This window comes from Euprymna scolopes, chromosome 22, assembly GCF_053919585.1.
Source record: "Euprymna scolopes isolate OS-2025 chromosome 22, ASM5391958v1, whole genome shotgun sequence".
In the NCBI taxonomy this organism is placed as follows: Eukaryota; Metazoa; Mollusca; class Cephalopoda; order Sepiida; family Sepiolidae; genus Euprymna; species Euprymna scolopes.
The window spans coordinates 52897255-52922254 of record NC_136503.1 but is presented as its reverse complement, the minus strand read 5'-3'; the positions used below and the strand labels follow the sequence as shown (position 1 = coordinate 52922254).

General features: G+C 34.2%; 1 protein-coding gene across 1 annotated transcript in view; it reads left to right on the top strand.

Moving 5' to 3' along the window:
• LOC145243442 (uncharacterized) overlaps positions 1–25000 on the top strand; it is a 1410572-nt gene that overhangs the window by 944667 nt on the left and 440905 nt on the right. Inside the window, exon 9 of the mRNA XM_080106334.1 lies at positions 22529–22801. Coding sequence (XP_079962460.1) covers positions 22529–22801 — 273 coding nt within the window. The remainder of the gene's footprint in view (positions 1–22528; positions 22802–25000) is intronic.

Sequence of the window (25000 nt, the reverse complement as noted above, 5' to 3'; positions counted from 1 at the left end):
AGAGACAAACTCGCAACATCTCTTCTGTGAGATAGAGGTTGCAGGGAAGAGAAAAGGACATCTCCTATGAGGCTACGAAGTAAACGCTATATCAAGTCGAGCCATGAAAGGGGACAGAGGGTTATACGCAGAGGTAATCATTCGAAGATTAACGGCTATGTGTCGTTCATCACGTCTATGAACCTGTGGTGTGGTCCCTGACCTTTTATAGGTCCATTTTGTATGACAATAACAATTCTAGGTATTGCCAAGCATCACACTAACAATTTATAAAAAATGGAAATAATAAAAAAATGGAAATAAATTAAACATTGAGAAATATTAGAGTCACCAGTTAGCAAGTGCTAACTAAATGCTTAAATAGGGTTTTATAAATGAAAACTTGAGAAAAACGAAATTTTTTAAAACATTTTTTGTACAAGAGATAAGCTTCTAAAAGCTATTTTCAAGCAGCAAGTATTCATGCATGCAAACTTGTGTTTGATTTAAGAAAGTTGAGTACATAGTCACAAATAATAATGTTCACAGTGTGAATATTATGTGCATGTAAGCAATATACGTATGTATGTATTTCGCAGCATGGCCTTTTGTATATGTGTGCGTTGGTTTACCTTGTTGTTACTGCATGTAAAGCCGTGAGTAGCAATTCGTTTCTGTTTGCCTGACTCTTGATAATGTATAAGAATGTGTGAGCGAGATGTAGATAGCTAGTATGTGAGTCATTGAGTTCTTTCTGCCTTGCTTTCCCCGACCAAACTGGTTGTAGGGAATACGGACTTGGGGTCCTGTTCGATGTGTCCTGCTAATGAAATCTGGAAAAAACTGATTTTGCTGACCAGGCATTATATAAGTTATTTAAGTTCGCTTTGGCTTATTACTTTTACATAAACGTGTTATTTTAGTGTTTGAAACGGTTTTCTTTCTATGAAAATACTTTGAGTTAAAACTTTCCTGTGAAAACTTACTTTAGAAAGTGACTTTTGGAAGTGACGAAGAAAGCAAAACCCAATGAAGCAGAGAAAGAAAGGAGGTGATCAATCAGAAGCTATTTGCTTTTTAGCATTTATAAGAATCACTTCAGTCACCACATACTGTTCATACATTGCCAGGCTGATCACGGCTTGCCGCAGCTTGTTCCATGACCCAGTAACTTACAGCGAAAAAGAAGTCTACCGACGATTTGGCTGAAATCGTCTTCGGTACAGCTTCTGTGGTTCCCACGCTACAGAGTCACAATGTGAAGAAGTGGTCACCTGACATATTATAAATGATGCACACGATGTTAAAGATTAGAAGAAGGGTTCCACAGAGCCGCCTATAATCTGTGCGTTTATACATAAGTTTTATCCTCCATCTTGCCCCACCCCCAAAAATATAAAGGTAGTACACTCGAACATAAAAAAACAAAACAAAAAAAGTGTGGTTTATTTACATCCACCTTGAAATATATTAATTTTTACCCCCCTCCCCTTGGCAATTCCAGAAATCCTTGACTTTGACGTTTTTTTTTAATCCAAATTGTTTACAAATTTTGATTTTATGTTGAACTAAGAAAATAAATCAGGCATCTAGAAAGACTTAAGAATAAAAGATGAAGACACAACGCATCTGTAATATTTAATAAAATATATATAGAAGAAATTTAGAACGCTATAACAATGCATGGAATGGTATGTAGTTGATGTTGAAAAAGAAAAACGAAAACAAGTGACAATCTATAAATCAATCAATCAATATATATATATATATGTATATATATATATATATATATATATATAATTATGTTATGTATCATTAATATGGCTTCCTTGACAAATTTGATTTGACAAAGGGGCTTCCCCGAAATATATTATGGAACGCTATCACACACCACAATGCCAAAGGTGAACTCTTCAAGTAAGACATAATATAAATATATATATATATATATATATATATATATATATATATATATATACATATACACACACATATATATATATATATATATATATATATAGAGAGAGAGAGAGAGAGAGAGAGAGAGAGAGAGAGAGAGACTTATAGATTGTCACTTGTTTTCATCTTCTTTTTCAACATCTACTATATTCCGTTCCCATTATTGTGATAGCATTATAAATCTCTTATATATACCTATCTCACACAATGCTTCAAGCAAACTACATTTCATTTTTATCAAAATACATATATTAAAGGAACAGGTTTGTTCTATGACAACAACTCTAAGTCTACCATGAGAAAACGAATAACACTAATTATTACTTAATATTCTCGATTTTGAAGCTCCACATGTAGTGGCTGTTGCCTACCTTCTAAATATTCTTTATTCTAATAAACGTCACTCATGCTGATACGTTTTACTTTAATTCAATAAGATATTAAAAATCCTCATTTTATAAACAATTATAGCAGATAATTTTAATTTCAATAATGTAGCAGAATACTCTTTTTTCTTGCTCTTATTTGCCCCAAACAAGGAGTATTGCCACTTGGACGCGGAGGGGGATATTATTTGGAATGATCTCTACAAGGGAATATGCAGGGAGTTGAGCCGCAAGATGACTGCTCGGATTACATTTAAATTTCTACGTGTTAGTACAGTTAGAGAAGAAAGAAACAGGCAGGGAATTCCAAAGATTAGCAATCTCTGGGGGAAAAAAACTATTAGAGAAGAAGACTTTCCAGTATCTTGGGGCTTCAATAGTGAAAATGTAGAATTTTGATGCTCGTCTGGTTACTCAGAATTAGGATATAATAAAAAAGAAGAAAAAAGAAGATATCTCACTACTGATGCAATTCTCTATCTATATAAAAGCCAAGTACGGCCAAGGATGGAATACTGCTGCCATATCTGGGCAGGAGCTGCCAAAAACAGCCTATCATGCCTTGACAGAGTACAAAATAGACTTCGTGGTTTAGTGGGGGATGCCCTTTTCTCTACCCTGCAACCCCTCTCCCACAGAAGAGACGTTGCGAGCCTATCCTTGTTTTATCGTTATTTTCATGGCAGGTGCTCGTCTGAACTCCAATCCCTGGTCCCCCCTGGCCAATCTTTCACGAAAAACACCCGTCTAGCTGAATCCACTGTGAAAAATTTCCCCCACTCTATATCTGTGCCTAAATCAAAACGCGGATTTCATGAACAAAGCTTCTTTCTTAGAACTGCACGCCTGTGTAACTCTGTTCCGTCTGCCTGCTTCCCTCCGGACTACAACTTGGATGTCTTCAAGTCTAATGTTAACAAATTCCTAATGAACCGCCCCCCTAATTAAACACTTCATCAAATCTCCTCAGTAACGTAATGTACTTGCAATAACCCTTATCCCTGAGTGGCTTCCGGGCCTTGATAAGTGGTGATCACTGTGTAAAAAAAAAAAAAAAAAAATATTTTGTAAACAGTTCTCAAAAGTACACAAAACCGATATGTATCACTGTGTACATACGTTTTAAAAAATTTTAATTTATTATCAGTTTCAGAACAAGACAGAGAATTTTACCATTTTATGATTTTCTCACCAGCACATAAATTCTTTCCCGAACTCAATACATGTAATATCTATTAGAAATGGTTGAGTAATTTCCAACGCTAATTTGAACACAATGTACGCAATGATGTATGTTTTTGATGTGCACATTTTTGCGACTAGTTACAAAATATTAATTATGTCATAAATTTTGAATTTCATTATCGTTTAAGATATATATGTATAAATGCCAGTGAGATAAATAGCGTTGCAATAATCAATAGAAAAAGAGAGGAAAGAAACAAGTAAGTTTATGTAGAAGAAATAACATAGGAGAATCAAAAACGAAAACAAAAAATGATTTTACCATGAAACTTCTATGTCCGTAACACCTACATGTGTACGATTATTTGGATAGAAACAAGTTCTTCAGTAATTGCTTTTATGTGTTGATACAAGAATTGTTGCGTATCATTTTCAAAATATTCAATGAAAAAAAAAATAAATATCAGTTAATTGTTCTATGAAAAAAATATGCTAGTCTGAAATTCATGCCAATTCTCTTGCTATTTTGTCTGAAAACCATTATTGAAAAGAAAAAGGTGTGGTTACTTTTCTTTCTTTCAAGAATATCATTGCTTTCTTACTTGTAAGTAATACGATTATTTTATAATAAATCTGCACAGCCAACTTTCATTCCCAAATACATTACTAGCTTTTGCTAAGAATTATTGACTGTACATGGTCCGCCATAAATGTCTCTCTCTCTCTCTCTCTCTCTCTCTCTCTCTCTATATATATATATATATATATATATATATATATATATATATATATATATATATATATATATATATATATATATATATATATATATATAGATATGTATATATATATATATATATATATAGATATGTATATATATATATATATATGTATATATATATATATAATTTTGACTGTGCATGGTCTGCATTAGTAATTACACACACACACACATAGATAGATAGATAGAAAGATGTAGATATATAAATATAACTATGCTACAACTACAGCTTTTTGTACTATTACAGCAGGATAGTGCAAACAGCTACACTTTCAGCAGGTCAGGGCACCTGCCCATTATCTTACTTACATTTAAAATATAATATATCAATTTCTGGAATACTTCATACAATATGGCGAAGATAAGATTTTGACACATCCTTAGTGTTGTGGAGCACACCTTACGGATACTAATGAACTTTCCTCTTACTATAAAGACTGGAAGAATATAGCTCTCGACGTTTTGTATATGAGATTATTATTCCCCAACTCCCTAATTTTAAAATATGTAGGTCAAAGGTTAACATGAACTGGAAGTTTGATCTTATATCGCAATAGTGTATGATTTACTTAGTATGTAATTCTAGGGTTTTAAGTAGGTTAATCTGAGTGATTTTGTTTTGCTGATTTTGACTAGATAATCAATGTTAGGTCTACATTTTCACTCGTTCCATATTTTTTGGTTACGTGACACATTTGATGTTTATTTTTTTATTTTGCAAAAAATATTTATTAATGAGTATCTGCACCAGTTATGTACACTTGGAAGTCACACTGACATATAACGTATAACATACAATCTTCCAATATTCCATAAAAATTCGTTTTTTGTTAGCGAATGTATTCTTTATTTAAAATATTATTACCTGAGTATCCTAAATCACAAAACTTATATTTTGGGATATTATGTACAACCTTGTGTGTGTATGTATATATATATATATATATATATATATATATATATATATATATATATATAATGTGTGTGTGTCAGGTCATGTCATATGCTACTAATACCATGTAACCTAGTACTGCCTGTCGCATGGTAGGGTTACCGATGACTAAACCGGTTCCGCCACCAGCCTGTCTGGTGAGGAGGGTGGCTAGTCTCCCAAAAGGATTAAAAACAAGACCTGTCAAAAGGCGTTTTTGGGGTGTCAAAGGCCAACTAGCATCATGCATATATATGTGCGTGTGTGTGGGCGTGCGTGCGTATGTGTGTGTGTGTGTCTATAAGCACCGATCGCATGGGTAGGGTGATTGTTTATAACTAAATGTTTATAATAGGGAGTTTCCCTAGATTTGTGGATGTATATGTTGTTGGGTGGGTGTTTGTAAATATACAGGTGAATCTGTGCATCTATGCGGGTTCATGGAGGTTTTTAAGATGTGTATATGTGTTTATGTATATATTTGTACATAGGCGTATGCTGGTTGGTGCATGGATATGGATGTACTTTTCTGTGTGTTTATGAATATATGTGCTTGCGGGTATACGCATATACATATGCGTGTGTGTATACACGTGTGTGTGTGTGTGCGCGATCAGTTCCATAACGCGATCCAGTGCATCTCTTGGTTTGTCATCCACCACCACTGCAGAACCGATCACCCAAGGGCTTAACAGATGTACAGAAGTGTAGCTGTCAGTCAAGACTCTGTGCTGGCCTCCAGGCGGACGCCACTGGAAACTGAACTTCAGGCTAACAGTGCAGGGATCTATGGGAAGCTCAACCCAGACAAAAAAAACAGAAACGGTGACGTTCTGTTAAGGCAGTTTGAGAAAGTTGATAACACTCATTCTGGCTAGTCACTGCGACCAATGAGCTGCCGACTCGTCTTGGGCAATCCTTACCAGTCTGGCATACCCCATTGGAGGAGAGGGGTGAAATGGCAACTGACAAAACCCACTTCAACCTTACACTATCTTGTTAGCAAATTCCTTACGAACCATGAAACGAAAACAGAAAAAGAACTCATACTGGCAGGGTGTCGCCCAGGATAATAAGGCCCACAATACACCCAACTTCAAGTTTGCACCATGGAACATACGAACAATGCTTGACAGGTCTGATTCGGCAAGACCAGAAAGAAGAAGTGCGATTATATCATGCGAATTAGAAAAATATGACATCGATATTGCTGCCCTGAGTGAAGTCAGATTCAAAGAGAGTGGTTCCATTAGAGAGTCCGGTTACACCATTTACTGGAGTGGCAAGGCCTCTAGTGAGAGAAGCGAGTCCGGTGTCGGACTAGTCATCAAAAAGAGCTAGTGACGAAACTGATAGAAATGCCCCATACGATAAATGACAGGCTGATGACACTCAGGCTACCTTTATCAGAAGACGGTGTACCCTGATAGCTATATATGCTCCGACTATGACAAACTCTCAGGAAACTATTGATATATTCTACCATCAGTTAGACAGTACACTTACATCCGTACTAAAACCGGATAAGATCATACTCATGGGAGACTAACGCCAAGGTAGGACAGGATTATATCACCTGGCCCAGAGCACTACGGAAGTATGAATGCGGGAAAGTCAACTCAAATGGCGAGTTCCTCCTTTCACTTTGCACTGAGCATCGGCTTTGCATCACCAACACCTTCTTTAAACACAAGCCTGCTCACAGGAACTCCTGGATGCACCCTAGAAGTAAACATTGGCACCTGATTGACTTCATCATCACTCATCAATGTGACCTCCCAGATATCCTGGACACGAGAGCAATGAGGGGAGCAAACTGCAACACTGACCATATTATGATCCGGACACAAGCGAGATTCAAACTGAGACGTAAAATAAAGATAAAGACCCCCCCCCAAGAAGCTGGATGTCAACGGCTTAAAACGTCAAAATGTAAGAGAAGAGCTGGTGAATGCTCTCACTGAGAGACTTGCTGAACCAACCGGAGATGTAAACTCAGATTGGCTGTCCTTCAAAGAAACTGTTTATGAAACATCCAAAGAGTGCCTCGGGCTGGTCAGGAAACGCAATGAGGACTGGTTCGATGAGAACTGCGAAGAAATCAAGCAACTCATCAACCAGAGAAACGCTGTAAGAAGTTCAATGTTGTTCAAGAACTAGATCCATCAAAGCAAAGTACGCTAAGGCAAACAGCAAGCTCCAGAGAAGATGTAGGGAACTTAAAAACAGTTGCTCGATGGCTAAGTCTGCAAATTCTGACTGACACTAATGACATGAAGGGTTTCTATGTGAGTATGAAAGCAGTCTGGGGCCCAAATGTGAGCCATCCCGATCAACTACGTGCAAGCGACAATTCCACTCTCCTCACTAACAAATGCGAGCTTCTAAAACGATGGACTGAGCATTTCAAAACATTGCTAAACGAGATGCGAGACATTGATGAACGAGCAGTAACCAACCTGGAGCAGTTCCCGACACAGCACAGGATGGACAGATGCCCTGACTCAGATGAAATCTGCAAAGCAGTGCTGATGTTACAGGATGGCAAATCAGCTGGGTCTGATGGCATACACCCTGAGATCATCAAGCGAAGAGGACAAAAACTACTTAGCATTCTCTGCACAATCATACAGAGTTCCTGGACCACTGCAACTGTCCCTCAAGATTGGAAAGACGCACAGCTAGTGACCATATTCAAAAAGGGAGATTGCAGGCTGTGCGGTAACTACAGGGGTATATCACTGATCTCAGTCCCTGGGAAAGTGTGTGCTCGTGTTCTCCTGAACAGGCTTACAGGATATAATCTTCTCACTGGAACAGATCCAGGAAAAGTGTGTGGAGTAAAATATGGAGCTGTATATGATCTTTGTGGATTTTACGAAGACTTTCGACACGGTGGATCGAAGCACTCTTTGGGAAGTCTTGCTGAAACTTGGCTTTCCTGCACACTTCACCAGCCTTGTTAGAGCCCTTTTTCAGGCATGAAAGCCACAGTTAAGCTGAAGGTTGAGCTCGCTGATCCGTTCAACATGCAGAATGGTGTCAGACTCCTCGTCCTCGTTCCAACCCTCTTTCACTCTACCTGTCAGTTGTGCTTTGGCATGCCTTTAGAAATTGTGATAAGGGTGTTTTTATACGATCTAGGCCGGGAGCAGACCTTTTCAATGTTAATGCATACAAATCTGCAAATAGAACAACAAAGATACTCGTACGGGAGCTCATGTTTGCTGATGACACTGCATTTGTAGCGCATAGTCACGAGGATGCTCAGGACATAATAACTTGCTTCGCAGGATCAGTCAAGTCTTTGGATTGAAGATTAACATCAAGAAAACCGAAATGATGTACCAACAATGCCCTGGATCACCAGAAACAAGTCAGCCAATTAAGATTCAAGACCAGGAGCTTTACAATATCAGCAAATTCAAATACCTAGGGACCACGGTCATGAACAACAACAAAATGGACGAGGAGATTTCTACAAGAATGGCTAACGCCTCCATATCTTATGGAAAACTCAAACAGAAGTTCTGGCAAAATAAAGATCTGACTTTCAGAACTAAATGCTTGGTGTACCGTGCCATCGTCCTCTCGTCACTCTTATATGGCGCAGAATCTTGGCCAGTGTACAAACTGGTAGCCCGCAAGCTCAACACCTATATGATGAGACACCCCTGGCAGATTTTAAATATCAAGTGGTATGACTTTTTCAGCAACAGGGAGATTCTATCACAAGCCAACCTCCCAAGCATGTATGGCCTGCTCATCCGGTAAAACCTGAGATGGGCCGAGTACGTAAACAGAATGGAGAACTCCCGACTACAAAAACAGATACTGTTTTCACAACTGGAGGATGGGGTACGAGGCATAGGCAGACCTAAGCTCAGGTTTCATGACACCGTCAAACGAAATCTAAAGGACAGGTTGATCCCTACTAGAAGCTGGCAGACCCTCAGTCGCGACCATGACAAGTTGAGAATGATGGTTTACAGGAAGTCGTCTTCGGACATGAAGAACAGTACATGATGATATATATATAATGTGTGTATTATATTTTTTTAAAGGAATTAGACCTGGAGTCTAAAGAGCAGAGTTTATTTTAATGTCTTAGTAAATGTATTAATACTTTTAAAAGAAAACAGTGCCCATTGTACTTTAGATATATAATAAGCTCAATAGGTATAGGTGTCCTAGCGCTATATTAATAATTGAGTAAAATGATTCATAATTGTGAATTAAATATCAGTTTAAAAAGGAATAACAAACAAAATCAACTCGAGTGGACGATCGTTTCGGAAACAATGTTCATTTTATTGAAATTGACAATAATTTGACAGAGGTTTTTTCCTTTAACAACATAGTCTCCTCATCAGCAAAAATGGGGGGTGGAGAGAAGTTAAAGGCACCAAAATAAAACTAGCATTTTAGTCGTAAGTAAGGCAGATATTCCTGGAAATATTTAAAAACAAAATAAAGAACTAAGAAATATTTAAAAATAAAGGAAACTTAAGTTATTAATTTTATGTTGATAAATAACAAATAAAATAGAAAATTAGAATAAGGTTAAAAGAAAAAATTATTTTATATATATATATATATTTATCCCCATTTATAATGGAGATAATAGGGTATATATTTATATAAATTACATATGGATATTAGCAATCTTCTGTCTCTTGAGACATGGCATTCTGCATCCAGTTTGGTTTACTGCAGCGTCTACTGTGGCTAAATGGTCCAATTTTAGATTTACAGCTACGTTGGCAGATGCTGCAATTATAATCAGCGGTCGAAATGGTGGGGGTGGCAGGGGTGGACTGTATCCTATAGGTACTCTTTTTTCACATTGTCTTTCTCTCTTTTTTCTGTTAATTTGATACCGATTTGCTCGCCAGGCTGTGGATCGGATGACTCTGACTCGAGATCTTGTGAATCCGGTACTCATTTGATTCCACATCTTGCCAGAACGCATGGTTCTAACATTCCACTTGCAAGACTGGTGGTTTCATTTCCTTTTCCTTAATATTTTTACTTGGTGCTAGGTTTTTCAGTAAGTCTGCACACACCTAATGAAACAAGCAAGTTGTGGCGTTATAGGAGCTTATTACCAGAGGACTGCTCGGGTTGTGGCAGGCGGTGACTGCCTGTAGGCTCTAGAAATCCTTCTCATTGTCAGGAGCAAACTCCTGCACCCAGCTCTATGCCAATTGGTGTTAAGCTTATAACAGGTAATTGCTGACTCGCTGTGTTGTTTTTATATTAGTACAGCAATAACACATGTAAATTTGTCGCTGATAAATAGTCTTGCCATGAGCCAAACAACACGCGCACGTGTATTGTTTGATTGGCCGTTGGAAATCATAACATTATTACACAAAACCTATTTCTCAGCGACAATTTTACATGCGATATTCATTATCATAATATCAGCAAACCTTTAAATGTCGTTAAACTGCACGAGAATATAAAATAATTAACTAATAAACTTCTGTATTTTTAAGTTGTTCTTCTGTTTGTTTGTTTCTTAGGAAAAATCTTAATATAAAAGACGCAAATATTTGGGAGCTAAACTTTTAAATATATAACTATATATTATGAAATGCGTCGGTTTGAAATATAACCAATCTATGCAGTAAATGAACTTGATGCCGAACGAAATGATATGTCTCTTACTGACGCCAGAATTTAATGTTAGTAAGCGTTCGTTTAGAAAGTAAAAAACTGGATTCTGAAATATGAGAATTTTCAGAACTCAGCCAATCAGAATAGATGGACTTTGGCGAGGAGCCTTAAATATTTATGAATCAGAAATTTGAACGATTACGTTAAATCTATGTACGTATGAGCTAGTTACAGTTGCTGTAATTACAGAATCTGTGGAACGAGTAGAATTCGTCCCGGTGACAACTGGTAGCAGTGGTAGGATTAAATATTTAGAAATGAAAATAAGGACTCCTTTCTCTAACGATATTGCGATTGTTATCGTGTTGCTCGTAGGATGCAATGTAATATTTTATCATCACTACTGAATGTGTTTAAAATATGTTCGAAACCTACATAAGATACTGTCTATTAACCTAGATGCATTGAATTTGTATGTGGCATCTGTTTTTGCAAACCTACGATAGTTTGGTTTTATTATGTATGGAGATATGTTAGAGAGAGAGAGAGAGAGAGAGAGAGAGAGAGAGAGAGAGAGAGAGAGAGAGAGATGTTATATACATATGATGTTATGAATATATATATATATTATATATTATACATATGTGTTATATATATTATACATACAAATATATATATACATGTATATTGATGTATATAATTTACCTATAAAGTTAAACATTTTCTCGTTCTGACATTGATATTACAACTCTACATTTCCTATTTAAATATTATTAATAGGAACGTTTAGTAATATCAATCATGGATATGTTAACTACTACATGAACGTTAACTAATTTGCGTAATCCATTAAAAAACAGATGTTAATTATTTATTCATTTTTATGTTTTCTTATTAGATGATTGGCTTCATTTCACTAATTATACTGAATTCTGTTTGTGAACAGTTTCTGCACAATTGCATAAAATTTAAGATACAAACTGTATAGCAAATGTATGTATATATACATATAGTCATCCACATACAGTATTGTTTCGCTGTATCACAGCTCATCAGTGCGGCTAGACAGGCCACTACCTCAAGCCAGGATCGAAACCCGACCGCCCATACGAAAGTCAAGGATTTGAACCTTTACGCCAATCACCAGCTGTGAATTGACGATGTTTTGACATTGTCCGAATACCTAAGCTCGATTTGTTTACACAAAGAGCATCGCTTACTATGCCAATGGTATATCGTGTATCACTTCCGAATATGCTTAATTCAATATAAGAAGCATTATAGTAATCCACATACAGTACTGTTTCGCTTTATCACAGCTCATCATTGTGGCTAAACAGGCAACTACCTCAAGCCAGTATCGACACCCGACCGTCCATACGACAGTCAAGACTTTGAACTATTACGCCAATCAGCAGCTGCTGTGCGGGTTGTGAATTAACGATGTTTTGACATCGTCCGAATACCTAAGCTCGATTTTCGATTTGTTTACACAAAGAGCATATGCTCAACTCAGTATAAGAAGAATTATATATATATATATATATCTAATATATATATATATATTTTTTTTTTTAAATATATATATATATATATATATATATATATATATATATATATATATATATATATAACTTGTTGGTGTACTTGCAAAAGTTTCTACCAAAATTCTTTCTGAATATTTGATCTACAGAATTGAAATTTGATATATATATATATATATATATATGTATATAGGTTTAACAACATCATTATTTTTGCAGTTTTTTGTATATGTACGGATTTAGATCATACGCTAACGGATAAGGCTGGAGTGCTATATGTTTTAATTTCGATTCGAGCAGAAAGCACACAAAACATTTTTTTGTTTTTATTTTTGAAATCACTTCTATATATTAGGTACAATACAATAATCGATAGAAAATTGGCTCTATAATAATAGATACATCCGAGTCGTTTAATTGTTATGTATTCCATTTCTTGTCATAAATAATTTTATCAAGAATTCTTCATCAGTTTTGCTTTCGATTTCGATTATAGCTAGTGGCACTTAAGTCATTTATGTCTTTTATAAATAATTTTACCAAAAATTCTTCATAAGTTTTGGTTTCGGTTTCGATTTTAATTATGGCTGAAGGAACACAAGTTATATATATATATATATATATATATATATATTTCTTTTTTCGTAAGTTTTTATTTCGGTTTCGATTCAAGCTAATGCACCCAAGTCATATGGATATATTTTTTTTTAAATCGCAACTTTATAATATATAAAAATCGATAGAACATTAACTCTATAGTAATATATACGAAATCTGCAAAAATTAAAATATCATATTTAAGTGTACTTTATGACAGGACTGTGCCGGGCATTCGTGCTAGCTTAGATAAATACTTTTGCAGTTTTAACAAAAGAGCTACAATAATATCAGAGCGTATCCATTTACACTGAACATCTACAGAATGCCAACATCAATATATTACATATGAATGAGTCCCCTGGGGAATTTCCACAGGTTCCACTAGTATTTAATAATATTTAAGTGTATTTTACGACTGAGCAACGCCGTGCAGTCTGCTAGTGTATATATATGTATGTATATATATATATATATATGCATATATATATATATATATATAAGACCATTACCCGCATTAAGCTGGTCTGCAGTTTAATTTGTTGCTGGCTATCTTGCTCTTGCTTGTTGCTGGATCTCAACATTTTGAACCGAGAGAGAGACTTAGCTGTCGTACAAAGCTAAGACTCTGTAACATCATATTTGTATAGATACTGTCTCAGGCATTTGGGCTCATGGATTTTAAATGTCTGAGGGAGTGGCACTCGTCTGACAAGACGTTGCAATCATCATATATATATATATATATATATATATACACTCAGTTGTTATTTGTTTTTGTTATACATATATATAAATCTGTGTGTGTGTGTGTGTCTGTACACGCATAGGCTCCTATATGGTTTACAATTATACTAAACTGACTACATACAATGGCAGAAAAGGTATCAAGGAGCAAAAAATGGGTATGTTACATTTTGAGCAGAGGTGGTTTATTAAAATTGTGAGGTCTGTGTACGTGCCTGATCCCCAAATAATGAAAAAAAAAAAACTAAAATTGAAAACTTTTTACAGGGGTTTTTCATATAAAATGCACATAAGAATACTTTGAAAATTATGTTTAAGCTTGAACAACGATGGTATAATAAAATTGTGGGGTCCGCGTTCGCGCCTGATTTCCATAGAATGGAAATATTCCACAAATTTTGATATCCGTCCGTGTAAGTATATTTCGATATTTATGTCTCAGTTTGAACAAATATATTATAATAAAATTATGTGGTCTGCGTTCATGCCTGACCTCCATAAAAGGGAAATATGTTAAGTTTAACAAGGTTTTTTTTTTTTTCAAATATAGACCAACATAATAATATTGTGATAAGCGTATTTCAGTTTGAAAGGTGCGGTATAAAAAAAATTGTAGGGTCTATCTGGCATTCATGGGATAGCTTTTAATTTTTTTTTTTTTTTTCTTTACTAAAATATAGTTTAAGAAAAATAAGTTGTTTTGTGAGTTATTGAAATCAAATTAGGTGACCGAAATAGGATTTGGCCTATATTGAAACATTTTATGATGAAAATAGAAGGGTTAAACTATTTGATATTATTTTCTGTTACTGTTCTTGTCCCTTTTAAGTATCTGATTTTTATTTTAATATTAAGGTCATTAAGTTTCACTTTTCCATTTTTTATCATAAATTAATAAAATATTGGTCAAATCCTACTTCAGTCACCTAATTGGTTTCGGCAATACTCCCCTCCCAAATTATCTAATATATAAATCTCACTACATTTGTCTGTCTGTGTGTAATGCCCCTATTTTTTTTGTGTTTGTTTTTGGAGCTTACTTCGAAGGTAACGTAACCAACTATATGAAAGGCATTCCAAAAGTAATGTTTCCTATTTTTTTTTTATTGTTTTTACAACTTACTAGAAATATACCGTTATCAATTATATGAAGGGCATTCCAAAAGTAAGGTCTCCTATTTTTTTTATTGTTTTTACAACTTACTAGAAATATACCGTTATCAATTATATGAAGGGCATTCCAAAAGTAAGGCCTCCTATTTTTTTTATTGTTTTTGGAGCTTACTAGGAAGATAACGTAATCAACTATGTAAGAGGCATCCCAAAAGTAAGGCCTCCTATTATGTTTTTTACTGCTTTTAGGGCTTACTAGGAAGATAACGTTATCAACTATATGAAAGGCATATTATGATAATAATTATGCTCAGGAACTGATCCATCTTCTAAAAATGACTTCATTTTTCTAAAAATTATGATAGCCTCAGAGGGAAGAGAAATTAGTTCATATATTTTGTACAATACCTGTCGAGAGTACGTTTAAGTGTGTTCGTGTATGTGTTTACATTATTTGTTCGAGGGTAGTTAAAATTATTTTTAATGTGTTTTATATAACCCGTCCTAGGGAAGGCAAAATTATTTCATATACTCGCTGTAAATCACCTGTCGTAGGGAAGATACGATTATTTCATATAGATGTTGTGTAATACCCGTCCTAGGGTAGGTAAAATATTCTTTTGCTTGAGAAAGCAAATGATGCATAGACATAAAGTATTCCTCTATCCTAAGAATAACAGATATGTTCAGAATCAACTCCATTTTTCGCATTGTTTTATGTGGTCCCGAGCAATGCCTAGTAGACATGCTAGTATATATATATATATATATATATATATATATATATATATATATATATATATATATATATATATATATATATTATAAAGGGTTGTCATGGTTTGGATTCTGATTTTATTTATCCTCTCCTTAATATTTTAAAATCAGTAATGTCATATTTCATTCCATCGATTTTTTTTTTTTCCAATCACTTAAAATGATTGCATTTTTTTTATATAAAAAAAAAAAAATAATGAGTAGATCTGCTGGAAGAAATCTTCACGAAATAAGTGCCGAAATGTCTAAGAGGCAAAAAATAAAATAAAACAAAGAAACGAATCTTATGCTAAGTTGGAAGTGTGCACTTCTCTTGTGTAGTTGGAATTGGAATTGGATCCTGATTGTGCCAGCACAAAAATTTAATCAAATTAGACATTCCATCACTATCGCAATAACCATAGCCAAAGATTCTGAGATGATGATGAGAAATGACAAGCAAAATATTGTTCGAAGACACATATCGAAGATTCGCGTTTTAGAGATGCAGAAATGTGTTGTATATCTGCCAAGAATATTATAAAAGACTAGGAGGGCTATCTGATGTTGTCCGTATATATATATATATATATATATATATATATATATATATATATATATATATATAATGGTCCTTATCTTGAGTTGAGCATATTGAGAAGTGATACACAAATTACCATTAGCGTATAAAGCGATGTCCTTTGTGTACACAAATCGAGCTTAGATATTTCGGACGATGTCAAAACATCGTTAATTCACGACTCACATAGCAGCCGCTGATTAGCGTAATGGTTAGGAGCCTTGACTGTCGTACAGGTGGTCGGGTTTCAATCCTGGCTTGAGGTAGTTGCCTGTCCAGCCGCACTGATGAGCTGTGAAACAGCGAAACAGTACTGCATGTGTATGCCTATATATATATATATATATATATATATATATATATTGTTTTTTTTTAATATAATTATCCACTGACACGTGTTTCGTCATCTACGATTCATCAGAGTGGCTGAATCTAGCGAGATTCGAAATCGGGACCCCACGGTAAGCCTAAACTCTTAGCACTCGTCCATTCCACATGACAGTTTGGATATATCGCGATTTACTCAGATGTTATTTGTTTTGTTTTTGCGATACATTTTGAATGAATTGAATTATTTACGAAAGTGTATTTTTGAGCGGCATATAGATTGTTTTTTTAAAGAGTGGCTGATATATATATATATATATATATATATATATATATATATATATATACACACACAAAGTGTCCCAATAAAACGTATGCATCTTTAAATTATCTCAACTTGCTAGAAGAATACGCTATAGCACGTTCCCAATAGATATTTAGGGATAAAGAATGGTACTTTCCCACTCTCATCATGACGTAAGAGCATATCTTGATAGTCACCTGCGAAACAGATAGTAAGGACGAAGAGGAAGTATCGAGTACTGTCCACGGTCACAGGATTTGACATCCCCATGGATTTTTCTCTTTATAGGGGGCAGAGTTCACACCACAAAACGAGCTACAATGAATGAGTTGGAAGCAACCATTGAAAGAAGATGTGTCAACATACCAATTGAACTGATTAGGAACGTTCTTGATTCAATCAGTAAGCATTGTCAGCTGTTCATGGACCACAATGGCCAATAATTTGAAAACTTTCGATAATTAGTTGGTTTCTATATTTGTTCACAGTATTTTGATGCGTGAATAATATAATAAATGTGGGTTTTATGGTCATTTAAAGAGTGTATACATTTTATTAAGACACCCTGTAATATATATATATATATATATATATATATATATATATATATATATATATATATATATATATATATATATATATATACTATTATATAAAAGGAACTTTGTTTGCATGTGTGAGTTCGATCACTCTGGACTCAAAAACGGCTTAACTGATTTTTATGAAATTTCTCACAAAGTTTCTTCATGTGCCTGGCAGTGTTATTAGGTAGGTTTTCTACTGAAATGTCTTCGATAAGTATCAATCGAATAAATCCGATGAAAGAAAGAAGGAACTTGCCAAAGTTAACACTTTACACAGCCTAACATCACAAGTGAGAAGTTTTATTACCACTCAAGCCGAAAGACCTGACATATTAAAAAAATCAACAGTAGGTTCTTTGATATAATAGGGGCGCATTCGAAATAAATGTTTCTGTTTAGAGTGCAATTGAAGCATGGTACTTGATTTTCGCATTTTAAACTTTAAATCAAGCTATTATATTTAAAATATAAAATTATAAAATTAATAGTATTTTCTCATATGTGTAATACAGATTACAATGAAGTCACTGCGGGGAAGCATGTGATGCTTCCTCCAGATGTACAGTGATGGGTCCCCAACGAACAGACAATCGATTGGATTGAAAAATGGGCGATTTCACCGATTTCGATGATAATGAAAATATGGGAGTGTGAAACATTTGTTGATCATCATTCAATCCCGGACAGCGTATGGTTTCCCTTCTAGTATATATATATATATATATATATATATATATATATATATATATATATACACACGCGTGTCCATAGATAACTGTTTTTAAAAAATAATAGATATATAAAAAAAAACATCCAAATAAAAAATGGGCGACTTTCAAAGAAAAACACTGGATCTCCGAGGCGGAGACATTAACCTTAATATTGTTTAAAAAATCAACAAACTATATACATATATATATATAAGCAGAAAATTAATTTCCTGTACAGAACAGTTTAGCACCTTTTTTTATCCCCCCTTACAAAGATTAAAATCAAGAAATAATGACACTAAACCTTATGTCTGGAATGTTTGTTCTAATTTTGATCCAAATCTATTACAGCATATTGATTCTAGAATATGGCTACAATTTAAGGTTCAAGCTTAAGAAATTGAAATCCAGGATATCTTGTTCAATTGCTCTCCGAGAATCATGGATCAAATTTCTTACAAATCTAAAATATTTGAATATTCAAATATAGTATCCCCATTACAAGCCCGAAAAATATTCTACAAAACCCTTGACTATAGAATTTTTAATACTGGATGCTTATACTTACTGTTAAATTTTCAAAAGATTTGGATGTGAACTTTCACAAATTCCTTCCATCCCTCTTTGATTCCTTTGCATAAAAATAAATTACACCAAATATGATCAATATTATACATCATTTACAGGGTGGAACGATAAAATTGTCCCCCTAGAAAAGACGACATGATTCCATTTCCGTATGATGAATGATTTTCGTTTTTTGTTGTAGACCATCTACTAGTTGGCCAGTTGTGTACAAAATCCCAAGAGCGATAGGAGCCTTCTATTATGTCTGAAAGTGACACAATGTTTCTCGAGCGAGACCGAAGATGCAGCGCTGTATAACTCGTGCTCTCTATCGATTAAAGTTATGACAACAGGACCATTGCCAGCACCCTCAAAATGCAAATGCAGACGGTTCAACGCTTGAAGGCACAGCTCAATGAAGAATCCAACCATGGCTATCGTCTTTAGTGTGGTTTCAAGTGAGAGTCATATCATGCCACCTCACATTTTTGAAGTCGGCTTGGAAGTCAATACGAAAGTGTACCTGGATGTGCTGAAGAGTGTCGTGATTCTCTGATGCAATTTATGGCCAGTGGCAGTCCTTGGCTGTAGTAGAAGAACTCGGTACTGGCCCACAAGTCCAAAGTGACCCAGGCTTGGCTTCAGAAGGAGTGCTACAACTTTGTACCCTTCTCTCACTCCCCCACCCCCACACTTCTCCTTGCCTGAAACCGTTGGACTACTTCGTTTGGTCATACATCAAGAACATCATTAACATGCCCTTCCACAACACAAAGCCAGCCTTTCGCCAAATTTCCACCAGTGCTTGTGGAAAAGGCATGTTTCCAGTTCTGGACCCGTATTGAGGTGGTGATTGAGGCTGAAGGTGGCTACATTGAAATAGATGTCAACTCTACCACATAATCAAGTTACTGTTGATGTTTTTCCATAAAATTTTAAAAATCAAGTCGTAGTGGTTTTTCTTTAGCAGTTGGAATTGGAATTGGATCCTGATTGTGTCAGCACAAAAATTTAATGAAATTAGACATTCCATCACTATTGCAATATCATAGTCAAAGATGTCGTCTTTTCTTTAGGGCGACATATTTAGCATTTCACCTTGTACACATAGCAGTTGTGTTCCAAACTTCAAGCCTCATATTGATTAGTTAGTATAGGAGTGAATCCTGTACATAAACATCTATAATCGTACATAACACACACACACGCGCGCGCACACACACACACACACACACACACACACACACAAACGCACGCACACACACACACACACACAAACGCACACACACACACACACACACACGCACACACACACACACACACACACAAACGCACACACACACACACACAAACGCACACACACACACGCACACACACACACACACACACAAACGCACACACACACACACACACACACACAAACGCACACACACACACACACGCACACACACACACACACACACACACACACACACACACACACACACACACATATATGCATCATTCTTTCCTTTAAGTAGGTTTCATTAAATAATACAGATAATTCCTGTCTACCTATTTTTGTTCTGACTCTTTCTAGTTTTCTTGTTAATTTTCTTTTTCTGGAAAGAACTGTCCATAGTCGTTTTTTACTTAAATATTTTCGGATTCGTCCAGCCGTCAACCATTTTAACAAAATCTGAAGAATTAAGAAACGAGTTTTACTTTTTGTTTCGTTTTGAAAGGAGGAAACAAAAGTCTTCATTTTTTTGATTTTGCAGGCAGACTTGACCCTCATAATGACTTGCTTGGTAACTCTGTTTTGGCCTTCCTGCCTTCCAACAAACTTCCTCCTCCTCTTCGCTCTCTTCCACCTTAATGTACCAATGCACACACCTCCTCACATGAATCATTATATTGTAAAAGAATTGCAATTTACTAAATTCCGATTGTGATCATTGCCATCAAAACAGTGATTGATATTATCAGAAGAAATGTGTCTGCTTTTAGAAAGTCAAAATATGACAGCAATTGAAGTCGTTTTACTCTATGAGGTTAAGTCGTTTGTGATTGGCATTATATAGAAAAGCAAGCTATTGACAATCTTGCCAGTCATCTGTAAAAATGTTTTATTTTGTTTCTTTCTTTTTTTTTTTCTTGAGAACCTTGGGATCGGTCCATACGTGCATTTTTTGTAGTTGATGCAATAGAGATAGCGAACACTATCGGTAAATGTGTGCACTATCCAGAAATATCTTTCTAACTATTAGCAAGGGCGAAAAGCCAAACTTGAGGTCAAAGATTGATGTCTGAATCAAGAGGAGAACAAAAAATAAAAAGTAAAAAATAATGTTTTCCTATTATAAATTCATCAGATTAAACATTTTAAAAGAACACAAAAAAATAAAATAAATAAATAAAATCGGACTTGAGATGCAAGGAAGCCATAGAATTGAAACGAAACGTTTTTCTACGAATCTTGATTTAAAATTCGCATTTTTATCATTTTTTAATTCTAACTTTAGAAAACCTGACTGTTACTATGATGTATATAAAATTATGTGAGAAGGTAAAAATTAAATAAAGAGTCATATAACGGAAACTTATTTTTATCAGATTCAAATCTTATATATTAGTGATGGAAAGATTCCAATACAATTACCGATTCCGATTTTGATTCTTCATAATCTCGAAATCTTTTACCATAAAGTTGCTATATTTCCCAATTGCCGGTAAAACATGGCTTAAATGCGCACATATTTTATCGGACGTAAAAATACACTTGTGGTGATGGGTGGGGGTGGGGAATGATGTATAGATTTTAGCGTTACTGGTAGTTTAAAATCAATAAATATGTATTATAGACTTTTGTCATTCATTTATTATACTGCTGTGTAATTACATTGAGCTTTTTAAATGAGGATTTGTATATATTATATGGAAATAAAGCATATTTCCACAGAAATATATATATATATATATATATATATATATATATATATATATATATATATAAACCTAAACCTAAGCCTAAACGTAGATTCCATGAACAAAGCTTCTTTCTTAGAACTGCACGCCTGTGGAATTGTCTTCCGTTTTCCTGCTTTCCGGCTGACTACAATATGGTTGTGTTCAAGTCTAACGTAAATAAGTTCTTGATGAGCCGTTCCATATAAGTTATCAAATTTACCAAATTTTCATTACTAATGATTACTATATTGTCCAATGTCTACTGTACACTCTGTAACCATTATCCTTGAGTGGCCTCTTGGCCTTGATAAGTGGTGATGCCTATGTAAAAAAAAATAAAATATATATATAAATATATATATATATATATATATATATATATATCACTCAATGTCTGTATGTGATGCTAGTGTGGTCGCTATAGAAAGAAAGAGAATCTAAAATGTATTCTCATGCATATATTCTTATTCCCCAAAACAATGGAAATGTTTCCGAATCTCTAAGAGTATCCTTAAGAGGACTTTACGAAATTTTTGTGTGTGACATGAAAAAAAATGAAATCTTAGAAAGATCTCTATCATTTCGACAATCATAGGAGTAACTGGACTCATGAAACACAATATATCCAGTGGAGCAAATGCAAAAACGGTACAAATAATAAGTTAAGGGGACGGGTAGAATCTTAAAAAGATCTCTCAGTTTCAGTCTCTGAAATAGCAGGTAAGTATCTAGCATCCTACCGGATGCCGTACCCTCAGCAAAAAAAAAAGAGAAAGAAAATTAAAAAAAATACTTCAATTAATTGGGATAAACTATTTTTTTTTTAATACCGCCACTAAAATTACTACATTAATAACATTGTTTATACCAATAATTAATTTTAAAAAATGTGTTTCTTTATTTTCAGAGGATGACATCGTATGAAGGTTATGCCTGGTTTCTGCCAGCTTGGCTTCCGGAGGATTGGTGGGATGTTGACTATTATAACAGCCCACCAAGTAATGAAGACAACAGACCACAAGAAACAGTGCCTTGTACAACGGAACAAATGGAGTACGCTATTGAGGGCCATTTTATTCTGTCAAAGAGTTTTTACAATGACAATGGAAAGAAAAGCGTGGCAGGGGATATCACCGTAGAAAAATTCAGACGACTTTATGCAGATAAAGTTGGAAAAGCGGTGAGTAAATTTCTACATTTTACCTATATGTGTATATTAGGATAATTTAAAAATTATATAGTCTTGGAAGTTTTTAACCTTTAAAACTATATAAAAAAAAAATTACTTAATTTTTATATTTTTTATTATTCATTGGAAAACTATTTAGTCAGTAAGTCATTTAATCACCTGCAATCAATGCATCAACTTGTTCTCTCGAATTTACAATAGTTCTTATGTTAATTTAAGGGATCATCAGTTGTTTACCATGGAACATGTTCCGGGGATTTAAAAACAAAACAGTACATTAAATCATGGCTCTCCAGAAGGGTTAATCAAACACCACCTCTCTTAATCACAAGAACAAAAAAATGTTCCAAATATTAGATCAAGTTACCTACTTTTGATTAATTTCGCTAACCTATTCATGTCTTCCTTACTTGTGATATTTGTCTGTTTCCCAAATTAAAAATTGATATACTTTTTAAAATTTACCAGTGTTGAATTTATAACATTAGGATTAATCCATTTTACTACTTATCACCCTACTATGATTAATACTGTATAAATTGATATTCTTTTTTATTTATTAAAAAGATACAAAAGTTAAATATATATATATATATATATATATATATATATATATATATATATATTGTATAATACATTTCATACATCACTAATATAGTTTTAGATTTGCTTTATTAATACATTCTGGTTCATTTTATAGGATTCATATATATATATATATATATATATATATATATATATATATATATATATATATATATATATATAGATATACTAGCAAAAGTATCCGTCATTGACTGGGTTCAAAAACAGCCTAGAGAAAATGGACTCTGATTTATGAAAGTATGATAAGTTATGAAAAGGAAGGGTTGTATGTAAAGAGATAGCTTCGAATTTGGGGGTATCAAAACCAAAAGAAAATATGATGAAAGTAAAAATAGATAAACCCCATAATTTATTATGCCATACCTGTTCACACTGAAACACTTAGCACCATATTCCGCGGATATATATTAAAAAAAACCTTGTTAAACTGTGTGACATATTTTAATTCTATGGAGGTCAGGCACGAACGAACAGCCCATAATTTTATTATACACTATTTCTTCAAACTGAAACATAATTATCAAAGTATACTTACGCAGATAGATATGAAAAGTCTTTATTAAAGTTTGTGCCTTTTTTCATTCTATGGTGGCCAGGCGCGAACGCAGACCCCACAATTTTATTATACCATCCCTACTTAAGTTAAGACATAATTATCAAAGTATTATTATGTACATCTATATCAAAAACACCTGCAAACGTTTTTTTTTTTAATTTTTACATTTTTTATTTCCATACTTTGTGGACCAGGCGCGTACCCAGACCCCACAATTTTAATGAATCATCATTATGCCAGATCAAACATACCCATTACTGTGTCTCGATACATCTTCCATTATTATATGTCGTCAGTTTTCTATAATAGTCAACCATATAGGAGCCTATTTGTGACCAGACACACACACACAGACGTTCAGCTTTATATATATATATATATATATATATATATATATATATATATATATATATATATATATATATATATATATACATACATTTTTTTTGCATAATACATTTCATACATTACTAATATAGTTTTGGATTTGCTTTATTAATACATTCTGGTTAATTTCATAGGATTCATATATTACAAATAAAAACTAAAAATAATTATAATATTATATATAATCATTCAGACAGACAGTTTAGCTGTATCACAGTTTTACAATGTAGCTAAACCAGCACCAATCCCAAGTCCAGGATCAAGCCAATAAACATTGAGTCGATAATCAATAGCTCCAAACACCAGACCAGCGGACCAAGCGCTGTTACTAATGATATCTAACAATGCTTTATACAAACATTGATTGCCACTCCCACAATGTTCGATTTGTTTACTTACAAAGACCTTTGCATTATACTAAAGTTGTAGCAAATTATAACACTATCAAAAGTGCTCAATCTGAAAAAAAAATATATATATTATAATTTATTCGAAGGTAAACAGTTAGAATTGGTCGTTACAAACAACTATCTGTTTCAGTCAATGAGACTTCATCAGGCGACTCTGAACCATTCGACGCTATTTTTTTTTCTATAGCATCGAATGGTTCCGGGTCGCCTGATAAAGTCTCATTCACTGAA